This window comes from Doryrhamphus excisus, chromosome 14, assembly GCF_030265055.1.
Source record: "Doryrhamphus excisus isolate RoL2022-K1 chromosome 14, RoL_Dexc_1.0, whole genome shotgun sequence".
In the NCBI taxonomy this organism is placed as follows: Eukaryota; Metazoa; Chordata; class Actinopteri; order Syngnathiformes; family Syngnathidae; genus Doryrhamphus; species Doryrhamphus excisus.
Genome location: NC_080479.1, coordinates 10,061,891 through 10,080,595, shown reverse-complemented (window position 1 = coordinate 10,080,595; position 18,705 = coordinate 10,061,891). Strand labels below are relative to the sequence as shown.

General features: G+C 46.9%; 1 protein-coding gene across 1 annotated transcript in view; it reads left to right on the top strand.

Moving 5' to 3' along the window:
• The window catches only part of fam135b (family with sequence similarity 135 member B), a 71,479-nt gene that overhangs the window by 27,298 nt on the left and 25,476 nt on the right, over positions 1-18,705 (top strand). Inside the window, exons 22-24 of the mRNA XM_058046656.1 lie at positions 929-1,039; positions 1,452-1,565; positions 1,748-1,955. Coding sequence (XP_057902639.1) covers positions 929-1,039; positions 1,452-1,565; positions 1,748-1,953 — 431 coding nt within the window. The 3' untranslated portion in view covers positions 1,954-1,955. The remainder of the gene's footprint in view (positions 1-928; positions 1,040-1,451; positions 1,566-1,747; positions 1,956-18,705) is intronic.

The window sequence follows — 18,705 nt, the reverse complement described above, 5'->3', positions numbered from 1 at the left end:
CAAAGTGCTTTACGGAATTAAAACAATTTCCACAATTATAAGGAAAAAACAAAGAAACAAAAGAAAGCCCCTCCTTCCCACCCTCCATACTAGACCCACACACACACGCAATCACACAATCACACACAGTAGGGAGACATGGCATGGCACTGAGGAACAAGGAAACGCCACCTTTGGGGCCGTCCACACTCGGAGGACCAGCACCCGGGCCCCCCGACTCCGATAGACGGGCGGACCCCCACATTAAAGGGAGGAACCCCCAGCCGGCCGTGTCGAAGGGACTCAAGGATAGCACCCCCTCAGCATACCCAAACAGCCCCCAGTGTGGAGGACCCCCCTGAGGAAACACTGGAGTTAAAAGCTGAAGACTAAGAGCATAAAATAGGACTAAAAAGATAAAAACATAAGAAAAGTTTAAAAATATTAGTTAAAAGCCTGATTAAAAAGGTGCGTCTTTAATCTTTTTTTTTTTTTTAAATATCAACAGTTTCCGCCGTCCTGAGGCCCTCCGGCAGGCTGTTCCACAGGTGGGGGCCATGGTGGATAAATGCTGCCTCACCGTGGGTTTTTGTTCTGGGTTTTGGTATAGCTAAAAGGCCAGTGCCGGAGGACCGCAGGGTCCGCGGGGGTTGATATGGTAAAAGCAGATCAGATAAATACGAAGGGACAAAGCCGTATATATACTTAAACCATATTTAAACCCAGTATATATACAGTATCAATGGCTTTTGCAGCAGTAATTGTAGTCATAATGCGTATGTCTCCACATGTTTGAATTAGCTGCAATGGCTACATTAGTTCACTCAGTCACACACTATATGTGGAGGTAAACTATATCTGTAGTCACAGCTGCTCTGGGGTAGTCAAGGTATAAAATGTTGAATTGTTTCAGGTCCATTGTTGAATCATGTGTCTGTGTGTCTGCAAGGTCTGTGGTTGATGCAGAAGCTGAAGAAATCCGGATCCTTGCTGCAGCTCACCTTCAGAGACCACGTTGATCCGCGCAAAACATTCCTTTACCTCCTCAGCCAGAAACCAGGTAGGAAACCCTCCAAATTGGAGCAGAGAGTCATTTCATGAAATATTCACGGAGATGTTTTGCTGTCACACTTGTGTAACGCTAACACACGCGAGAGGCCTCCCCATTGTGAGTGCAGCGGCGTGTCACGTACCTGACGGGTGGCAATCACGGAAATGCTTTTTGTCACACACACAACGTCCAGAGTGGCAAAAGCGTGGCACCCTGTCATTGAAAAGGCACCAGAGTGCACTCTTAAAAGCACTCCTGACAGCAGAAGCCAAAGAAAAAGACTTCTTTTATTGTCTCGCCTGTCGCTGGGTTTGGGGATTGGGATTCTGTCTTTTCGAGCAAATTGACTCCTTTGCACTCACTAAGACACACACACACACACACACACACATTTCGACTGTCGTGTTGTGTTACCTTTCAGGGCTCCAGTTCTTCAAGAACGTGGTGCTGGTGGCCTCTCCGCAGGACCGTTACGTTCCTTTCCACTCTGCCAGGATCGAGATGTGCAAAACCGCACTGAAAGACAAAACCACAGGTTGTGTATGCAGTTTTTACAATATTGGTTCTGTTGCTGCTGCGTTGTGTAATATATTGTTAATAAATGACCAAGAGGTCCAAGAGTACGGCTTTTCCACTTTCTCATGCACACCAAATCATGATTCTGAAGTTGTTATGTATCATATAGCTAACTTAGAAGGTCTCACTCTGATCCTTTAGGTCCCGTCTACACGGAGATGATCAACAACCTCCTGCAGCCTCTTGTGGAGGCTAAAAATTGCCGTCTCATCCGGCAGAACGTTTTCCACGCTCTGCCCAACACGGCCAACACTCTCATCGGGCGGGCCGCTCACATCGCGGTTTTGGACTCTGAACTTTTCCTGGAGAAGTTCTTCTTGGTGGCGGGACTGGACTACTTCAAATAACGGTGCTTTTTGTCTCATCTTCTACCATCCGACATGTATTATACTACTACTACTAATAATAATACTACACTGTATGTACACAACGTTGTTGGGGAGAGGTGAGTATGTAAGTGTTTGTTAGGATGGAGGGTTTTTTTGGGGACAGAATTAAATAAATATAAAGCCACTAATGAAAAGATTATTGATCCCGGCCATGAAAGAAATATATTGATTATGAAATAATATAGGTTTTCTCCGGGTACTCCGGTCTCCTCCCACATTCCAAAAACATGCTAGGTTAATTGGCGACTCCAAATTGTCCATAGGTATGAATGTGAGTGTGAATGGTTGTTTGTCTATATGTGCTCTGTGATTGGTTGGCCACCAGTCCAGGGTGTACCCCGCCTCTCGCCCAAAGACAGCTGGGATAGGCTCCAGCACCCCCGCGACCCTCGTGAGGAAAAAGCGGTAGAAAATGAATGAATGAAATAATATATTCAAGGCATTTATTTCTGTTTATTTCACATTTTAATTATGTATTTAATACAAACAATAATAATAATCACGTGTATTTTATTTATATAATTGTACAATGTATTTTCTACATTTTATATTTATTTATTTCTCCATTGGGGAAAAAAAAACCCTCCATAGGTTAGCGTCCTTTTAAAAAGTCTTTATCTGTTAGTTTATTGTGACTGTTTGACCTGCTCACTCTTTAGAGTGGGACTTGTAGCCAATCAGACGAGAATATCTTAACATCTATGCGGCGTAGATGCTTTGTTGGCCTTATCAATACGCTCTTATAGCCACTACTCTAACAACATACGCCAGCCGCAGCACTTTTCCCTGCTTTATTTATTTATTTATTTATTTTTTACAATTCCACACAGGTAATAGACACAAGATTAGGTACACCTGCCCATATCCAAATATGGCCTTTGCAGAGATGAATGGTGTTTCGAATATCTTACCCCTTATACTGTATGTAGCTGGAGTCCTACCGCTTTGACGGTGTCACTCATAAGTCAGCGTTATCTGTGTAAAAGGTTTGTACCTAATGCTGTGGCCTGTCAGAGTATATTGTCTTTTTTCTTATTTAATAATAATAATACATTTTATTTGTATAGCGCTTTTCAAAATACTCAAAGACACTACTCAAAGAATGGAGTTGAATAAAGCAAGTAAACAGAATATAAGACACACCAAAATACAACATTCATTGGTTAATACACAGTTAAAACATGAGTAAAAGCGGGGCTTTATCTTATTGGTTTTTTTGCAGTGTGATTAAATCTGATATATAAATGGCATTATCCAATCCAGTATAGGTCCATATATAACGCATTTAGACATAATGGTACCTGAGTCGTCCATCAAGCGCACCTAAGTGACATCTGCTCCAAAAGTTTTGAAACAAATTGTCTCCAAACTTATGGAACGTACACATTAGGCAATACGCTAACTCAAACAGGGGTAAATATTATAACTATTAACCCAAAAATGTACTTAACTTTAGCGAAATAGATGCTTACAGAGTTTTGTGGGCGTGTCTTTTCCTATAATGCCAATGAATGAATGAGTTTTAGGTCCTTATGGGAGCTCAGGTGCACTTTGCAGGTGCAAGAAGTGCGTTTTTGTTTTGAATTGTGTGTGCAAACTTCCTGTCAAAGGAGATGATATGATGTAAACAAACAATACAGTAGCTGTATTCATTGGTTGTTTTTGTGGAACAGCCTGATTGTGATCCATGAAGGCATGCTTGGATAAATGTGGTGTGGAACAAGTTAGAGCCCTGACCTCAACCCCGATCTATTTAGAACTGGACCCATGGACAATAATTCCTACGGACTCGAAAAACTTGCAGAAAGTCTTCCAGGAACCGAATATAAGACGACACTGATTATAAGACTTTTTGTCATTTGCTAGCAATGTTTGCTCTGAATCGTTTGGAGAGAAGTCATCGAGCACAGAATATAAAACCGACTTTTGTCTCGGGAAGAAATAGCGTCTTATATTTGATAATGCAGTATATTGTACAGCTGGATGTTTTGTTTGCTATCATTTAGATCACCGCCTGTCCTCCTGCATAGATTATCCCAGTATGTTTAGCCTTTGCACCCGCGTGACGCAAGACGCACTTTATCGACAACCTTGAGTCAACCTCCAGCCGGCTTTATAAAAATCTATTTTTTTTTTTCCATCCGCCGCGTGTTTGCCTTTAAACATGCACCGCCTCCCCGGAGACGAGAAAGGTCGCGTCCTGCCCCCCTCGAAAGCCGTCAACGCCGACCTCAGCTGTCGGCAGCTTTTGTGTCGCTACCCAACGAGTAGACAAACGATGACAGCACAAAGTGCTCTCTTCTGGTTAACAGCGTGTCACCGTGATGGAGCGGAATCAAATGGAAGCTTTCAGGGTGCAGCCCTTCGCCAAGATAGCATATGTCAAAGAAACATATACAAGCGGCAGGCATACAAATAAACGCTTGGGAATGCGCGTGTCCAAGGGCAACCAATGGATTGCGATAATGAGCCTTCTCAAGGACAAATACGTACATGCTTGTTTACATCAACGTCTACAGTGGAACCTCCCAAAAGTGCCACAATTGACAGTTACTGGACAAATATGCCCTTACGTATCCAAACAAACATCAACGTCAAAACAACATCCCGCCTGATCAATTTTAGGTATAAACTTCTCAAATATTTATATAATTTTCGCTTAGTTTTTATGCACTCTGGTGAGTCATTTTACCTTATTTTAGTAGTTTTTACTGCTTACTTATTTTTTAAACTTGTATGACACATAATATACCTGTACACATTATCTGATACTTTTACTTTATATTAGTTTTACTTTGTTTCCATTTCACACTTTAGTAGGATGTAGTTATACACTGATTGACGTCTTTTTTTTACACTTGTATTACAGTTACTACCTGTGCGCATTATTTGTTGAGTGTCTTGGAAGGGTGAGGAGTACTTTTTTCAAATTTAGTGAGTATTTTTTACTTACTTTATTAGTATTATTATTATTTTTTTTACTTTATTATATTTTTATTACTTATTACTTTAGTTTTAGTTAGGTTAGATTACACTATTTTTTTCTTTGTATTAACAGTAGTTATACACAGTGTATCTTTGTTTATTTTACACTTGTATTACAACCAATACCTGTACACATTATCTGCCAGGCATCTTGAAAGGGTAAGTAGTTTTATTTTTGTTTATTTTTATTTAGTTTTCATTCCACACTAGTGGTTACATTTTCCTTTTTGTTTTATTTTGTTTTCATTTTCCACTGCTCATTTTACCTTATTTTAGTAGTTTTTACTGCTTACTTCTTTTTTTACACTTGTATGACACATAATATACCTGTACACATTATCTGATACTTTTACTTTATTTTAGTTTTATTTTGTTTCCATTTCACACTTTAGTAGGATGTAGTTATACACTGATTGACGTCTTTTTTTACACTTGTATTACAGTTACTACCTGTGCGCATTATTTGTTGAGTGTCTTGGAAGGGTGAGGAGTACTTTTTTCAAATTTAGTGAGTATTTTTTTACTTACTTTATTATTATTTTTTTTTTTTTTTTTACTTTATTATATTTTTATTACTTATTACTTTAGTTTTAGTTAGGTTTGATTACACTATTTTTTTCTTTGTATTTACAGTAGTTATACACAGTGTATCTTTGTTTCTTTTACACTTAGTGTAAAGAAACACTGAGTGTCTTGAAAGGGTGAGGAGTACTTTTTTTCAAATTTAGTGAGTATTTTTTACTTACTTTATTAGTATTATTATTAGTATTATTTTTTACTTTATTATATTTTTATTTATTCATTGGTTGACATCTTTGATACACTTATTATTACCGTTAATACCTGTAATAATTATCTGCCAGGTGTATTGAAAGGGTGAGTAGTTTGACTTTAGTTTAGTTTTATTTGGTTTCTGTAACACATTGGTGAATTGTTTTCCTTTATTTTAGTTTTGTTTAGTTGTTATACACTGAGTAACTTTTTTACACTTGTATTACAGATAATACCTGTAATAATTATCTGCCAGGTGTCATAAAAGGGTGAGTAGTTAGGGCTCGAGCACTGACCAGTGCGAAAGCCCTATTGTAATCGTAATGTTTATTATTATTATTATTATTATTATTATTAGGGCTCGAGCACTGACCAGTGCGAAAGCCCTATTGTAATCGTAATTAGGGCTCGAGCACTGACCAGTGCGAAAGCCCTATTGTAATCGTAATGTTTATTAGGGCTCGAGCACTGACCAGTGCGAAAGCCCTATTGTAATCGTAATGTTTATTATTATTATTATTATTAGGGCTCGAGCACTGACCAGTGCGAAAGCCCTATTGTAATCGTAATGTTTATTATTATTATTATTATTATTATTAGGGCTCGAGCACTGACCAGTGCGAAAGCCCTATTGTAATCGTAATGTTTATTAGGGCTCGAGCACTGACCAGTGCGAAAGCCCTATTGTAATCGTAATGTTTATTATTATTATTATTATTCTGACGAAATGACGGCCTTTTTGAGGGCCTGAACATGCCCGAAAACTCACCAAATTTGGCGAGCGCATCAGGTCTGGCGAAAAATTTGATATTTTATGGGTTTCAAATATAATGTTCCAAAATTGCCTCTCTAGCGCCACCTTGAATTTTAAAAAAAATTAGCCCCCGCCACCACTTTCACCGATCGTCACGAAACTTGGTGGAGACGTCTATCGTGACAGGTCGGACCAAAAAGTCTCAAGAACCCATATTGGAAAACTAACAGGAAGTCGGCCATTTTGGATGGTGCCGGCCTTTTTCGGGCCAGAAGTTGGGGTCGTATCTCGACGAACTCCTCCTAGGGGGTTTGACCGAATGAGTCCGTTGTTGCATCAACGGACACTAGACGGATGGCCGACGTTAAATTGCGAAGGATTTTGGGATATTCCGTACGATGTGGGCGTGGCACGCCCCCAAATTTTGCCCTTTTTCATCTGTCCGGGCCTTGCACGCTGAGCGTAACTGTAGACGTGAATAACTTGCCTCCACATGGTCAGATCTTCATCATACTTGGTACATGTGATCATGGCCCCGCCCCGAAGGTCCCCGTAGGTCACTTCCTGATTTCGTCGCAGCGCCACCTATTGGCGACAGGCTAAAGGCGTGTCATCTACATGAGGCCTTTTCTGGCAGGAGATTCATCAGATGAACACCGAGGTCACAAGGTCACTGCCTGACAGCCTGGTGAAGCCTGTTGATGGACCATGATGCAGGAAAAGCGCACGTGGTGGGCGTGGCCTGGCGGCGAATGCTCAGGCCTCGCCGTTTACAAAGAAAGGGTCATCATTCGCCTGCAGAAGGTCGCATGTGCTTGAAAACTCATAAGGGGGGGCAAATTCCAGGCCTGAGGGCCCTGGTGGGGCCCCCATTTGAAACCAAGCCAAATTGACTCACTAGCGCCACCTACAAGTTTTAAAATAATTATCCCTCGCCTCCCGTTGCACGTATGGGCATGATTTTCGGAGGAGACATCACTCGTGACAGGACGCACAAAAAAGTCTCAAGAACCCATGTTCGAAAACCAACAGGAAGTCGGCCATTTTAGGTGGCGGCGGCCATTTGGGGGAGGATGTAGGGGTCGTATCTCGACGAACTCCTCCTAGGGGGTTTGACCGAATGAGTCCGTTGTAGCATCAACGGACACTAGACGGATGGCCCACGTTAAATTGCGAAGGATTTTGGGCTGCTACTTAGGATGTGGGCGTGGCACGCCACCAAACTTTTACTTTAACCTTAACTTTTACCTTATCTGGCCCTGCCTGGTGTCTGGCCTTGCATTGAAGCAATGTACATCAAAGTCAATACACAGTTTGACTGACAGACTGATGATGTCAGTCGATGGACTATGATGTGTGTAAAGCACATGTGGTGGGCGTGGCCACGGCGAATGGTCAGCCTTCGCCATTGACCATCGAAGGCTCATATTTTGCCCGCAGAAGGTCACAAGCTGCTGAAATCTTACACGTAAGGTCATAATCCAGGCCTGAGCGCCCTGGTGGTGCTCCCATGTGACACCAATCTAAATTGACTCACTAGCGCCACCTAGAAGTTTCAATTCATTATCCCTCGCCACCCGTGGCACGTATCACTATGATTTTCGGTGGAGACGTCTATCATGACAGGACGCACCTAATGCTCCAGAACCCATGTTCAAAACACAGCGCCACCAACTGGTGGAAATGTATATCTGCCGTAACTTCCTCTAACTTGGTCCGATCTGCCCAAATTTTTTTCTGGTGGTTTGGGGTACCCTCCAGTCTGTGACTGTGTGTGTACATAGACTCTATAGCACCACCAACTGGTGAAAATGTATATCTGCCGTAACTTCCTCTCACTTGGTCCGATCTGTCCAAATTTTTTTCTGGTGGTTTGGGGTACCCTCTGGTCTATGACAGTGTGTGTACATACACTATAGCGCCACCAACTGGTGGAAATGTATATCAGCTGTAACTTCCTTCCACATGGTCGCATCGGCCCCAAATTTTTTCTGGTGGTTTGGGGTACCCTCTGGTCTATGATTGTGTGTGTACATAGACTGTATAGCGCCACCAACTGGTGGAAATGTATATCTGCCGTAACTTTCTCCCACATGGTCGGATCTGCCCGAATTTTTTTCTGGTGGTTCGGGGTACCCTCTGGTCTATGACAATGTGTGTACATACGCTATAGCGCCTCCAACTGGTGGAAATGTATATCAGTTGTAACTTCCTTTTACATGGTCGGATCAGTCCCAAATTTTTTCTTGTGGTTCGGGGTACCCTCTGGTCTATGACTGTGTGTATACATAGACTCTATAGCGCCACCAACTGGTGGAAATGTATATAGCCGTAACTTCCTTCCACATGGTCGGATCGTCTCTAAATTTTTTTTGGTCGGTCGGGTCACCCTCCACTCTTTGGATCTGCGTGTCCATAGACTCTATAGCGCCACCAACTGGTGGAAATGTATATCTGCCGCAACTTCTTCCCACATGGTCGGATCTGCCCGAATTTTTTTCTGGCGGTTCGGGGTACCCTCTGGTCTATGACAGTGTGTGTACATACGCTATAGCGCCACCAACTGGTGGAAATGTATATCAGCCGTAACTTCCTTCCGCACGGTCGGATCGGCACCTAATTTTTTCTGGTGGTTCGGGGTACCCTCCATTCCATTACCGTGTGGGCGCATAGACTGTATAGCGCCACCCACAGGCGGAAACGTATATCCGTCGCAAGTACCTACTGCACGGTCCAATCGTCGCAAATTTTTTTATGGCGGTTCGGGGCGCCGGACGGGACGTGACCGCGCACCCGCCTCGCCACCGGCGTCGCCCCCTCCTGGCGGAAAATTGCAAGTGCCGTAACTCCCTTACCGCTTATCCCATCGCCGCGGTTTTTCGTACGGCGCGTCCGCCCGGACACGCGCGCGCCCCCAACCCGCGCGTACCCCCGACCCGCGCGTACCCCCGACCGCGTCGGGGTGCTCGAGCCCGCTCATCACTGCTCGCAGTTTTAATTATTATTATTATTATTATTATTATTATTATTCTGCCAACCGTCGGCCTTTTTGAGGGCCTCAACATGCCCGAAAACTCACCAAATTTGGCGAGCGCATCAGGTCTGGCGAAAAATTTTATATTTTATGGGTTTCAAATATAATGTTCCAAAATTGGCTCTCTAGCGCCACCTTGAATTTTAAAAAAAATTAGCCCCCGCCACCAGTTTCACCGATCGTCACGAAACTTGGTGGAGACGTCTATCGTGACAGGACGGACCAAAAAGTCTCAAGAACCCATATTGGAAAACGAACAGGAAGTCGGCCATTTTGGATGGCGCCGGCCTTTTTCGGGCCAGAAGTTGGGGTCGTATCTCGACGAACTCCTCCTAGGGGGTTTGACCGAATGAGTCCGTTCTTGCATCAACGGACACTAGACGGATGGCCGACGTTAAATTGCGAAGGATTTTGGGATATTCCATACGATGTGGGCGTGGCACGCCCCCAAATTTTGCCCTTTTTCATCTGTCCGGGCCTTGCACGCTGAGCGTAACTGTAGACGTGAATAACTTGGCTCCACGTGGTCAGATCTTCATCATACTTGGTACATGTGATCATGGCCCCGCCCCGAAAGTCCCCGTAGGTCACTTCCTGATTTCGTCGCAGCGCCACCTATTGGCGACAGGCTAAAGGCGTGTCATCTACATGAGGCCTTTTCTGCCAGGAGATTCATCAGATGAACACCGAGGTCACAAGGTCACTGCCTGACAGCCTGGTGAAGCCTGTTGATGGACCATGATGCAGGAAAAGCGCACGTGGTGGGCGTGGCCTGGCGGCGAATGCTCAGGCCTCGCCGTTTACAAAGAAAGGGTCATCATTCGCCCGCAGAAGGTCGCATGTGCTTGAAAACTCATAAGGGGGGGCAGATTCCAGGCCTGAGGGCCCTGGTGGGGCCCCCATTTCAAACCAAGCCAAATTGACTCACTAGCGCCACCTACAAGTTTTAAAATAATTATCCCTCGCCTCCCGTTGCACGTATGGGCATGATTTTCGGAGGAGACATCACTCGTGACAGGACGCACAAAAAAGTCTCAAGAACCCATGTTCAAAAACCAACAGGAAGTCGGCCATTTTAGGTGGCGGCGGCCATTTGGGGGAGGATGTAGGGGTCGTATCTCGACGAACTACTCCTAGGGGGTTTGACCGAATGAGTCCGTTGTAGCATCAACGGACACTAGATGGATGGCCCACGTTAAATTGCGAAGGATTTTGGGCTGCTACTTAGGATGTGGGCGTGGCACGCCACCAAACTTTTACTTTAACCTTAACTTTTACCTTATCTGGCCCTGCCTGGTGTCTGGCCTTGCCTTGAAGCAATGTACATCAAAGTCAATACACAGTTTGACTGACAGACTGATGATGTCAGTCGATGGACTGTGATGTGTGTAAAGCACATGTGGTGGGCGTGGCCACGGCGAATGGTCAGCCTTCGCCATTGACCATCGAAGGCTCATATTTTGCCCGCAGAAGGTCACAGGCTGCTGAAATCTTACACGTAAGGTCAGAATCCAGGCCTGAGCGCCCTGGTGGTGCTCCCACGTGACACCAATCTAAATTGACACACTAGCGCCACCTAGAAGTTTCAATTCATTATCCCTCGCCACCCGTTGCACGTATCACTATGATTTTCGGTGGAGACGTCTATCATGACAGGACGCACCTAACGCTCCAGAACCCATGTTCAAAACACAGCGCCACCAACTGGTGGAAATGTATATCACCTGTAACTTCCTTCCACATGGTCGGATCTGCCCCAAATTTTTTCTGGTGGTTTGGGGTACCCTCCGGTCTATGACTGGGTGTGTACATAGACTCTATAGCGCCACCAACTGGTGAAAATGTATATCTGCTGTAACTTCCTCCCACTTGGTCCGATCTGCCCAAATTTTTTTCTGGTGGTTTGGGGTACCCTCTGCTTTATGACAGTGTGTGTACATACACTATAGCGCCACCAACTGGTGAAAATGTATATCTGCCATAACTTCCTCCCACATGGTCGGATCGGTCCAAAATTTTTTCTGGTGGTTTGGGGTACCCTCTGGTCTATGACTGTGTGTGTACATAGACTCTATAGCGCCACCAACTGGTGGAAATGTATATCAGCTGTAACTTCCTCCCACATGGTCGGATCGGTCCAAAATTTTTTCTGGTGGTTTGGGGTACCCTCTGATCTATGACTGTGTGTGTACATAGACTCTATAGCGCCACCAACTGGTGAAAATGTATATCTGCCATAACTTCCTCCCACATGGTCGTATCAGTCCCAAATTTTTTCTGGTGGTTCGGGGTACCCTCTGGTCTATGACTGTGTGTATACATAGACTCTATAGCGCCACCAACTGGTGGAAATGTATATAGCCGTAACTTCCTTCCACATGGTCGGATCGTCTCTAAATTTTTTTTGGACGGTCGGGTCACCCTCCACTCTTTGAATCTGCGTGTCCATAGACTCTATAGCGCCACCAACTGGTGGAAATGTATATCTGCCGTAACTTCCTCCCACATGGTCGGATCTGCCCAAATTTTTTTCCGGTGGTTCGGGGTACCCTCTGGTCTATGACAGTGTGTGTACATACGCTATAGCGCCACCAACTGGTGGAAATGTATATCAGCCGTAACTTCCTTCCGCACGGTCGGATCGGCACCTAATTTTTTCTGGTGGTTCGGGGTACCCTCCGGTCCGTTACCGTGTGGGCGCATAGACTGTATAGCGCCACCCACAGGCGGAAACGTATATCCGCAGCAAGTACCTACCGCACGGTCCAATCGTCGCGAATTTTTATATGGCGGTTCGGGGCGCCGGACGGGACGTGACCGTGCACCCGCCTCGCCGCCGGCGTCGCCCCCTCCTGCCGGAAAATTGCAAGTGCCGTAACTCCCTTACCGCTTATCCCATCGCCGCGGTTTTTCGTACGGCGCGTCCGCGCGCCCGTCCGGACACACGCGCGCCCTCGACCCGCGCGTACCCCCGACCCGCCCGTACCCCCGACCGCATCGGGGTGCTCGAGCCCGCTCATCACTGCTTGCAGTTTTAATGTTTATTATTATTATTATTATTATTATTATTATTATTATTATTATTCTGCCAACCGTCGGCCTTTTTGAGGGCCTCAACATGCCCGAAAACTCACCAAATTTGGCGAGCGCATCAGGTCTGGCGAAAAATTTTATATTTTATGGGTTTCAAATATAATGTTCCAAAATTGGCTCTCTAGCGCCACCTTGAATTTTAAAAAAAATTAGCCCCCGCCACCAGTTTCACCGATCGTCACGAAACTTGGTGGAGACGTCTATCGTGACAGGACGGACCAAAAAGTCTCAAGAACCCATATTGGAAAACGAACAGGAAGTCGGCCATTTTGGATGGCGCCGGCCTTTTTCGGGCCAGAAGTTGGGGTCGTATCTCGACGAACTCCTCCTAGGGGGTTTGACCGAATGAGTCCGTTGTTGCATCAACGGACACTAGACGGATGGCCGACGTTAAATTGCGAAGGATTTTGGGATATTCCGTACGATTTGGGCGTGGCACGCCCCCAAATTTTGCCCTTTTTCATCTGTCCGGGCCTTGCACGCCGAGCGTAACTGTAGACGTGAATAACTTGGCTCCACGTGGTCAGATCTTCATCATACTTGGATCATGTGATCATGGCCCCGCCCCGAAGGTCCCCGTAGGTCACTTCCTGATTTCGTCGCAGCGCCACCTATTGGCGACAGGTTAAAGGCGTGTCATCTACATGAGGCCTTTTCTGGCAGGAGATTCATCAGATGAACACCAAGGTCACAAGGTCACTGCCTGACAGCCTGGTGAAGCCTGTTGATGGACCATGATGCAGGAAAAGCGCACGTGGTGGGCGTGGCCTGGCGGCGAATGCTCAGGCCTCGCCGTTTACAAAGAAAGGGTCATCATTCGCCCGCAGAAGGTCGCATGTGCTTGAAAACTCATAAGGGGGGTCAGATTCCAGGCCTGAGGGCCCTGGTGGGGCCCCCATATGAAACCAAGCCAAATTGACTCACTAGCGCCACCTACAAGTTTTAAAATAATTATCCCTCGCCTCCCGTTGCACGTATGGGCATGATTTTCGGAGGAGACATCACTCGTGACAGGACGCACAAAAAAGTCTCAAGAACCCATGTTCAAAAACCAACAGGAAGTCGGCCATTTTAGGTGGTGGCGGCCATTTGGGGGAGGATGTAGGGGTCGTATCTCGACGAACTCCTCCTAGAGGGTTTGACCGAATGAGTCCGTTGTAGCATCAACGGACACTAGACGGATGGCCCACGTTAAATTGCGAAGGATTTTGGGCTGCTACTTAGGATGTGGGCGTGGCACGCCACCAAACTTTTACTTTAACCTTAACTTTTACCTTATCTGGCCCTGCCTGGTGTCTGGCCTTGCCTTGAAGCAATGTACATCAAAGTCAATACACAGTTTGACTGACAGACTGATGATGTCAGTTGATGGACTGTGATGTGTGTAAAGCACATGTGGTGGGCGTGGCCACGGCGAATGGTCAGCCTTCGCCATTGACCATCGAAGGCTCATATTTTGCCCGCAGAAGGTCACAGGCTGCTGAAATCTTACACGTAAGGTCAGAATCCAGGCCTGAGCGCCCTGGTGGTGCTCCCATGTGACACCAATCTAAATTGACACACTAGCGCCACCTAGAAGTTTCAATTCATTATCCCTCGCCACCCGTTGCACGTATCACTATGATTTTCGGTGGAGAAGTCGATCATGACAGGACGCACCTAACGCTCCAGAACCCATGTTCAAAACACAGCGCCACCAACTGGTGGAAATGTATATCTGCCGTCACTTCCTCCCACTTGGTCCGATCTGCCCAAATTTTTTTCTGGTGGTTTGGGGTACCCTCTGGTCTATGACTGTGTGTGTACATACACTATAGCGCCACCAACTGGTGGAAATGTATATCAGCTGTAACTTCCTTCCACATGGTCGCATCGGCCCCAAATTTTTTCTGGTGGTTTGGGGTACCCTCTGGTCTATGACTGTGTGTGTACATAGACTGTATAGCACCACCAACTGGTGGAAATTTATATCTGCCGTAACTTTCTCCCACATGGTCGGATCTGCCCCAATTTTTTTCTGGTGGTTCGGGGTACCCTCTGGTCTATGACAGTGTGTGTACATACGCTATAGCGCCACCAACTGGTGGATATGTATATCAGCTGTAACTTCCTTCCACATGGTCGGATCGGTCCCAAATTTTTTCTGGTGGTTCGGGGTACCCTCTGGTCTATGACTGTGTGTATACATAGACTCTATAGCGCCACCAACTGGTGGAAATGTATATAGCCGTAACTTCCTTCCACATGGTCGGATCGTCTCTAAATTTTTTTTGGTCGGTCGGGTCACCCTCCACTCTTTGAATCTGCGTGTCCATAGACTCTATAGCGCCACCAACTGGTGGAAATGTATATCTGCCGTAACTTCCTCCCACATGGTCGGATCTGCCCGAATTTTTTTCCGGTGGTTCGGGGTACCCTCTGGTCGATGACAGTGTGTGTACATACGCTATAGCGCCACCAACTGGTGGAAATGTATATCAGCCGTAACTTCCTTCCGCACGGTCGGATCGGCACCTAATTTTTTCTGGTCGTTCGGGGTACCCTCCGGTCCGTTACCGTGTGGGCGCATAGACTGTATAGCGCCACCCACAGGCGGAAACGTATATCCACCGCAAGTACCTACCGCACGGTCCGATCGTCGCGAATTTTTTTATGGCGGTTCGGGGCGCCGGACGGGACGTGACCGCGCACCAGCCTCGCCGCCGGCGTCGCCCCCTCCTGGCAGAAAATTGCAAGTGCCATAACTCCCTTACCGCTTATCCCATCGCCGCGGTTTTTCATACGGCGCGTCCGCGCGCCCGTCCGCGCGCCCGTCCGGACACGCGCGCGCCCCCGAGCCGCGCGTACCCCCGACCCGCGCGTACCCCCGACCGCGTCGGGGTGCTCGAGCCCGCTCATCACTGCTTGCAGTTTTAATTATTATTATTATTATTATTATTATTCTGCCAACCGTCGGCCTTTTTGAGGGCCTCAACATGCCCGAAAACTCACCAAATTTGGCGAGCGCATCAGGTCTGGCGAAAAATTTTATATTTTATGGGTTTCAAATATAATGTTCCAAAATTGGCTCTCTAGCGCCACCTTGAATTTTAAAAAAAATTAGCCCCCGCCACCAGTTTCACCGATCGTCACGAAACTTGGTGGAGACGTCTATCGTGACAGGACGGACCAAAAAGTCTCAAGAACCCATATTGGAAAACGAACAGGAAGTCGGCCATTTTGGATGGCGCCGGCCTTTTTCGGGCCAGAAGTTGGGGTCGTATCTCGACGAACTCCTCCTAGGGGGTTTGACCGAATGAGTCCGTTCTTGCATCAACGGACACTAGACGGATGGCCGACGTTAAATTGCGAAGGATTTTGGGATATTCCATACGATGTGGGCGTGGCACGCCCCCAAATTTTGCCCTTTTTCATCTGTCCGGGCCTTGCACGCTGAGCGTAACTGTAGACGTGAATAACTTGGCTCCACGTGGTCAGATCTTCATCATACTTGGTACATGTGATCATGGCCCCGCCCCGAAAGTCCCCGTAGGTCACTTCCTGATTTCGTCGCAGCGCCACCTATTGGCGACAGGCTAAAGGCGTGTCATCTACATGAGGCCTTTTCTGCCAGGAGATTCATCAGATGAACACCGAGGTCACAAGGTCACTGCCTGACAGCCTGGTGAAGCCTGTTGATGGACCATGATGCAGGAAAAGCGCACGTGGTGGGCGTGGCCTGGCGGCGAATGCTCAGGCCTCGCCGTTTACAAAGAAAGGGTCATCATTCGCCCGCAGAAGGTCGCATGTGCTTGAAAACTCATAAGGGGGGGCAGATTCCAGGCCTGAGGGCCCTGGTGGGGCCCCCATTTCAAACCAAGCCAAATTGACTCACTAGCGCCACCTACAAGTTTTAAAATAATTATCCCTCGCCTCCCGTTGCACGTATGGGCATGATTTTCGGAGGAGACATCACTCGTGACAGGACGCACAAAAAAGTCTCAAGAACCCATGTTCAAAAACCAACAGGAAGTCGGCCATTTTAGGTGGCGGCGGCCATTTGGGGGAGGATGTAGGGGTCGTATCTCGACGAACTCCTCCTAGGGGGTTTGACCGAATGAGTCCGTTGTAGCATCAACGGACACTAGATGGATGGCCCACGTTAAATTGCGAAGGATTTTGGGCTGCTACTTAGGATGTGGGCGTGGCACGCCACCAAACTTTTACTTTAACCTTAACTTTTACCTTATCTGGCCCTGCCTGGTGTCTGGCCTTGCCTTGAAGCAATGTACATCAAAGTCAATACACAGTTTGACTGACAGACTGATGATGTCAGTCGATGGACTGTGATGTGTGTAAAGCACATGTGGTGGGCGTGGCCACGGCGAATGGTCAGCCTTCGCCATTGACCATCGAAGGCTCATATTTTGCCCGCAGAAGGTCACAGGCTGCTGAAATCTTACACGTAAGGTCAGAATCCAGGCCTGAGCGCCCTGGTGGTGCTCCCATGTGACACCAATCTAAATTGACACACTAGCGCCACCTAGAAGTTTCAATTCATTATCCCTCGCCACCCGTTGCACGTATCACTATGATTTTCGGTGGAGACGTCTATCATGACAGGACGCACCTAACGCTCCAGAACCCATGTTCAAAACACAGCGCCACCAACTGGTGGAAATGTATATCACCTGTAACTTCCTTCCACATGGTCGGATCTGCCCCAAATTTTTTCTGGCGGTTTGGGGTACCCTCCGGTCTATGACTGGGTGTGTACATAGACTCTATAGCGCCACCAACTGGTGAAAATGTATATCTGCTGTAACTTCCTCCCACTTGGTCCGATCTGCCCAAATTTTTTTCTGGTGGTTTGGGGTACCCTCTGCTTTATGACAGTGTGTGTACATACACTATAGCGCCACCAACTGGTGAAAATGTATATCTGCCATAACTTCCTCCCACATGGTCGGATCGGTCCAAAATTTTTTCTGGTGGTTTGGGGTACCCTCTGGTCTATGACTGTGTGTGTACATAGACTCTATAGCGCCACCAACTGGTGGAAATGTATATCAGCTGTAACTTCCTCCCACATGGTCGGATCGGTCCAAAATTTTTTCTGGTGGTTTGGGGTACCCTCTGATCTATGACTGTGTGTGTACATAGACTCTATAGCGCCACCAACTGGTGAAAATGTATATCTGCCATAACTTCCTCCCACATGGTCGTATCAGTCCCAAATTTTTTCTGGTGGTTCGGGGTACCCTCTGGTCTATGACTGTGTGTATACATAGACTCTATAGCGCCACCAACTGGTGGAAATGTATATAGCCGTAACTTCCTTCCACATGGTCGGATCGTCTCTAAATTTTTTTTGGACGGTCGGGTCACCCTCCACTCTTTGAATCTGCGTGTCCATAGACTCTATAGCGCCACCAACTGGTGGAAATGTATATCTGCCGTAACTTCCTCCCACATGGTCGGATCTGCCCAAATTTTTTTCCGGTGGTTCGGGGTACCCTCTGGTCTATGACAGTGTGTGTACATACGCTATAGCGCCACCAACTGGTGGAAATGTATATCAGCCGTAACTTCCTTCCGCACGGTCGGATCGGCACCTAATTTTTTCTGGTGGTTCGGGGTACCCTCCGGTCCGTTACCGTGTGGGCGCATAGACTGTATAGCGCCACCCACAGGCGGAAACGTATATCCGCAGCAAGTACCTACCGCACGGTCCAATCGTCGCGAATTTTTATATGGCGGTTCGGGGCGCCGGACGGGACGTGACCGTGCACCCGCCTCGCCGCCGGCGTCGCCCCCTCCTGCCGGAAAATTGCAAGTGCCGTAACTCCCTTACCGCTTATCCCATCGCCGCGGTTTTTCGTACGGCGCGTCCGCGCGCCCGTCCGGACACACGCGCGCCCTCGACCCGCGCGTACCCCCGACCCGCCCGTACCCCCGACCGCATCGGGGTGCTCGAGCCCGCTCATCACTGCTTGCAGTTTTAATTTCACTTTATTTTAGTTTTATTTAGTTTTCATTACACACTGATGAGTCATTTCTAGTTAGTTAATACCAGTATGCATCATCTGTCAAA